Source organism: Cladophialophora psammophila (assembly GCF_000585535.1).
Source record: "Cladophialophora psammophila CBS 110553 chromosome Unknown aczJe-supercont1.22, whole genome shotgun sequence".
Classification (NCBI taxonomy): Eukaryota; Fungi; Ascomycota; class Eurotiomycetes; order Chaetothyriales; family Herpotrichiellaceae; genus Cladophialophora; species Cladophialophora psammophila.
The window spans coordinates 500,900-506,745 of NW_006912943.1; the positions used below are offsets into that span (position 1 = coordinate 500,900).

Here is a 5,846-nt window from a genome sequence, read left to right on the forward strand (position 1 = left end):
GTAGATAATTAAGAGACTTAAGAAAGATTTTACTAAGACTTCGATTCTTACGATCTTTAACTCGGAACGATAAATTTTTCTTAAAATAAACGTATCGGACGGCGCGATCGCCGTAGTTTTAATATAAGAAGAATAAGATAGGAGAACTAAATTAGTTATTTACTTTTTAAGAAAAATAATAGAACTAGAGCTTTACTACGATATTTATGATAAAGAATTACTTATAATAGTGAAAGTACTTAAATATTAGAGAGTATACTTAGAAGAACTTAAATACTTAGTAAAGATTTACTTAGATTATAAGAATCTTCTCTATTAGAATATAATTAAAGTACTTAATAAAAGATAAATATAATAAGTAAAAACCATAACTCCGTATAACTTTAAGATCTATTACGTTAAAGAGAAAGAAAATAATAAAGTAGATACTTTAAGCCGACGACTAAATTATATAAAAATATTAAACTAACTTTAATATCTCTTCTATGAATGAAAAAGAACTATATAATCTATATATAATTAATATTAGTAGTAGAAAGTATTAAAGAATTAGTTAAGAAAGATAACTATAAGTACGATCTCGATATCAATATTAAAGAATATTATTTCATAGATAGAGTTTATAATAAAGTCGTACGACTAAGAGTTATAAAATATTATTATAATGACTCACTAATAAAATATTCGGGAGTCGATAAGATAATCGAACTTATTACTAGGTATTACGACTCTTAGAAATATATAAGAAAGAATATTTAAGAATTTATTAACTAATACGAAATATACGTATAAACTAAAGATATAAGATATAAATCTTACGAACTATTATAACTCTTATAGACTTTAGACGAAGTATAGACATCGATTACGTTCGATTTTATTGTAAAATTATCGAAGTCTAAGAAATCTCTTACGAAAGTAACTTACGATAATATACTTATAGTATATAATAGATTAATAAAGTTCTTTTACTTTAGACTATATCTAGAGAAATTAATAGTAGAAGAATTCGTATATAAATTTCTATAAACTATATTCGCTAATTACGATATACTAAAAGAAATTATTATAGATAGAGATAAGCTCTTTACGTTTAAATTCTAGAAAGTATTAATGAAACTACTAACTACGAAGTATAAGTTATTTATATTATTCTACTTATAGATCGATAAATAGATAGAACGAACTAACTAAACTCTAGAATAATATTTACGAATATACGTAGACTATAGTTAAACTAATTAAGTATAACTACTACTAGTCGTATAGTTCTATTTTAATAATTATAAATTAATAATAAAAATAAGTCTATTCTTTATAAACTACGGATTTCATCTACGACTAAAAGAAATAATAAATAGAAGTCCAAATCTTAGAGCTTTAAATATAGTAACTACGATAAGAGAATTATACGATTAGCTTAAATTAGATCTCGAATTTTTTATAGAAAGAATAGTAAAGTACGTAAATAAAAAACGAATCGAGAAATCGCTTCTAGAGAAGAGAAACTTCGTCTATCTTTTACGAAAAAATATTAAAACGAAATGATTAAGCGGAAAACTAGATCATATAAAACTAGAACTATTTAGAATTAAAAATAAACTCGAAGACGTTAGATATCGGCTAGAACTACTAATAGATATACGTATATATAATATATTTTATAAAGCACTTCTTAAACTAGCACTAAAGAAGACTAAACTAATTAAAACACTACCGCTAAATAAGGAACTAGCACTAGAGAAATACGATATAAAGAAAATTCTTAAAAGACGCGTTATACGTAGCACTTCTTAGTATCTAATTAAGTGATTAGGGTACGATGAATATAAAAATAGCTAGGAGCTAAAGACGAACCTTTCGGAAGAACTCCTAAAGAAGACGAAGAAGAATTACCCGGAGTAGTTCTAGTTAGTATAGCCTTCTAGTTAAGTGGCCCGACGTTTAAGAAATCGAATAACGAAGAAATAGACTCCGTAAGAGCTATTTCCTCGTTCGTAAGGAGACTATTAAAAACTCTTAGAGCACGTATCTTTCGTTCTAATATTCGACTCGATTTCTCTTTAAGCTTCGTCAGCTCATTACGAATTTAGAGGTTCTTAGACTCTATCTTTAATAACGCGCGCCTTACCTATAGAAGCTTTCGCCGTAACTCTTAAAGTTAGCGTTTCTTCTCTAGAGACTACGCCTTCAGTAATTTCTTCTATTTCTTTACTTAACGAAACTCTTCCATCGAGAACGTTTCATTATAATTCCGTTGGCGCTATAAATACTCAGCGTATTTCATCGATTATTCCCTATCGTAATAATAAAGTATACTAAGGTTTACGTAAGAAATATAGACGACTATAACGAGATTATTTCGATCGGAGAAAATAGACTCAGCGAGCTTAAGCTAACGTTCGTTTTTCGGCTTAGAAGATTTAGAGAAGCGACGAATTTTCAATATACGGAAACCCTATATAATTAGCTATAAGAAGAGAAAGAGAAGAAAGAGAGAATATACGAAGACACGGTCTACCTTAAGTACGTTGAGAATAACGAATAAGTCTAAGAGAGAGATAATATTAGATATAGCCTTAGGCGAACTACGGAAGCGTAAGGAGCTCACTAAGAAAGGAAGCTTAGCCGAAGGAAAGATAATCTCGAAGAGCGAGGCTAAATCTATTACGTAGTATCCTAATTAGAAAAGTATAATATAGTGAAATAGTGGAATATAGTAGAGAGGCCATACTAGTATACCGACATTTTATTCAATATTGCCTTATTCGGAAGGGCTCTATAAGTATATAGTTACGCTTCTTTCCCTAGATAGCTTATACTCTCTTCGTAGCTAACTTATATTATCTATTAAACTATATAGTTCTTAGTGATAAAGCGCCGCTCATACTTTACGTAACTCTTAACCAGTTCATACTATTTAGATTGTTACTAGGAACTCTAACTTGGTTAGGCCTCAGTCGGAATCTTAATAAGTATCTCGTCTTTCCTAAGATTAAATTATTTAAATTTACGTTATAATGCTAAGCGAGAAGCGTTAAGTTAAAGTTAGTATATCGTTTATATTCGCGGCCGCACTAATCTACTATACGGTTTTAAGCTTTAAACTACTTTATAATAAAGATAATATAATAGCTAATATTATTATCTTTACGGTGAGAGTATTTACGTTATAAGGGTTAGAAATAGAGCGATCGCTAATTAATTAATTTTTATGGTCCCGTAGTTTAAGTAGACCGACGCGTACGTACCGCTCTTTATAAGGGGCCTTATTCCGCTCATCGCGAGCGAAGCTAGCGGCATAGTAAGTAATACGGTAATAGCCGTATTAAGAGCTACTAGCTAAGCTAATAGTCTCATAAGCGCCGCCGCGATAGCTATTAATAGCGCTAACACGACGATTTCTCGGAATCTCTCTATCGGTACGAAATAATACTATATAAGATTCAGCGACTATATCGAATATCATTAATTACCCGTGAACGTTTCTATTAGAGACCTACGTGACGCAGTAAATACAAAGAAATAGGAGTAACTAAATATCTTGTTCTATTTACGTAGTCCTATTAATAACGACTCAACGCTTAAGAAAAAGAAAGAGTTCTCTCTCAGCTAATTCGAGTAAGAGGAGACTCTTATAGTTTCCTCTCTTTTATTACGTAAAAAGAGTAAGGTAGCGTTAACCGATAGTCTTATACTTTAACCATTCTTTACCTTATCCTTTTCTTTCTATACCGTTCACCCGATTCAAATAAAGAGCGTAGAGTACTTAGGGATAACGGTGAACTCGTAATAGTTACCTTCCCTCTAAAAAGCGACTCGCTCTCGAGTCGCTATGAGTATAAAGATAGCCTTAATTTATTATATAGATAGGCCGTCTTAATTATTAATAACGAAGATAATAATATAGTAGTTAAATAGCTATTCACTAATAATAATAAGTAATTAAATTTCTATTTAATTTAGGTGAGATAGCCGTTTTATATTATTATAGTAATACGGGTAAGATTTAATTCACTTTAGCCTTTACTTTAGTTCTTAAGTCTTTTATTATAGTTTTCTTCGTCTCTCTCTTTCTCGTTTAGATTAAATATAAGATATATAAGTATTATTCACCCGGCTTAGACGAGAGACGCTACTAACGTATATATAGTCTCTTATATATAAGAAAGTTTAGCTAAATACTTAGTTCTAATTAGACTATAATATTAGCCTTATTAGTAAGAATTATAAGTTCTATAATATTAGAATAATAATAGCGTACTAACGAAAGAAGCGCTTTTCGCGGCTTTACGGATTCTTCGTTTACTTCTAGCTCCGAGCTAATCTTCTCTATCTTACTCTACGACTAAACTTAGTCTAAGTTATATAGATTTTACTTTCGCTCTCGACTTAACGCTAGCTACGTCGCCGTAAGTAAGAATTTAGCTAAGATTAATAATACACTAAATAAATTAAATCCTCGTTAATCCATAGATAAATTATCGTATTCTCTAGGCTCTCATCGAGAGAGTAATTTCCGTTAATAGTGATAATTCGACTATTTTAGCCGACTAGATATAAGTATTCTCCGCCTTATTCGAGTAAAGAATCACTAATACTTATCTTAGAGAATAATTTAAGTTCTAAGTATAGAGACTTAAGTCTATATTTTGAAAGGCTAACCGTACTTATAAGATTAACGACGATACCGATCTCTTCGATCTTAGAGAGATTTAATATTTACTAGACGTTTTAATGAACGTTTTTATCTTTTATTAATAATATTAAGAGATAAAGAAATAATACTAATTAGAATAGTAACTTTCTCTCTCCCGGCTTCTTTTATCTTCGTTAATAACGACGAGAAGAATTATAGCTTAGGTTTCGATATACTTATTATTCTACTTAATTCGAGTAAAAAATCACTAATAGTAAAATAGACTAAAGTGCTAGTTATTTTAGTAATTTCTTCTCTTCTCTCTTCTCTTCTCCGGCTTCGCCGGTCTTAAAGATGACTATTATTATCTCTTTCTTCTTTTTCGCTACCGTCGTCCGCGCTTACTAAAGAGTATCGAACGTATAGTTAGTTACTCTTCGCGGCTCTAAAATATAAGTCGAATATATAAATTAAGAACGTCTTTAGATCTATAGTCGCTAAAATAACGATATCTTTAGACGACGTTATTCTTCTCGTTTATAGTACTAATACTAAAGCTATATAGAATATAAATAAATAATAGAATAATATTATTCTTAGAAGATAGAACGAAATCTCTCTAAAATATAGAATATATATAGATAGTAGAATAATATTTATTCTTAAAGATAGATCGGAACTCTTAAAACGATCTATAAAAGTATCGCCTTTACATAGCGTAGGTTATAAGTAGTTCTTTATAGTGAAACTAAGTATATTTTTACTCTATTTAAATAAGAGATATTTCTTATTAAGTATATACACTATACTTTTCGTCGAACTCTCTAATTATTTTTCGTATAAGAGCACCGATAAAGTATTTTCTAGGTTTCTATTGTAACAGAGCACTTCAGGGTTTAGCGTGCACGTGCAACAACGCACAGAGGCCTGTCCAGCAGATCGAGAATCGAGAACGCGTTTCTGGTTGATACTAACAACAACACCACCAACACCACTCAGAGAGGCAGCGGCTAGGGCTACGAACACCTAGCACAGCGGCAGCATCGAGGAACAGGACAGAACTAATAAAACACTCTTAGGATTTAGGTAGACGGCACTAAAAGCCATGGAATTCATAATACTCTACTTAATCTGTAAAAATGAATAGTACACTATTAGCACTATAAACTATTCCGTATCTCCTCTCTACTAGCCTATTTAGATTTAA

General features: G+C 30.5%; 1 protein-coding gene across 1 annotated transcript; it reads left to right on the forward strand.

Annotated features, from left to right (window-relative positions):
- Positions 1-3,041: 3,041 nt before the first annotated feature.
- Positions 3,042-3,433, forward strand: A1O5_10997 (uncharacterized protein; the record flags this gene model as incomplete). Its single annotated transcript, XM_007751570.1, has 2 exons — positions 3,042-3,161; positions 3,236-3,433. Coding segments are annotated over 2 exons (231 nt in total), but the record flags the coding sequence as incomplete, so codon positions are not given.
- Between the last annotated feature and the right edge of the window lie 2,413 nt (positions 3,434-5,846).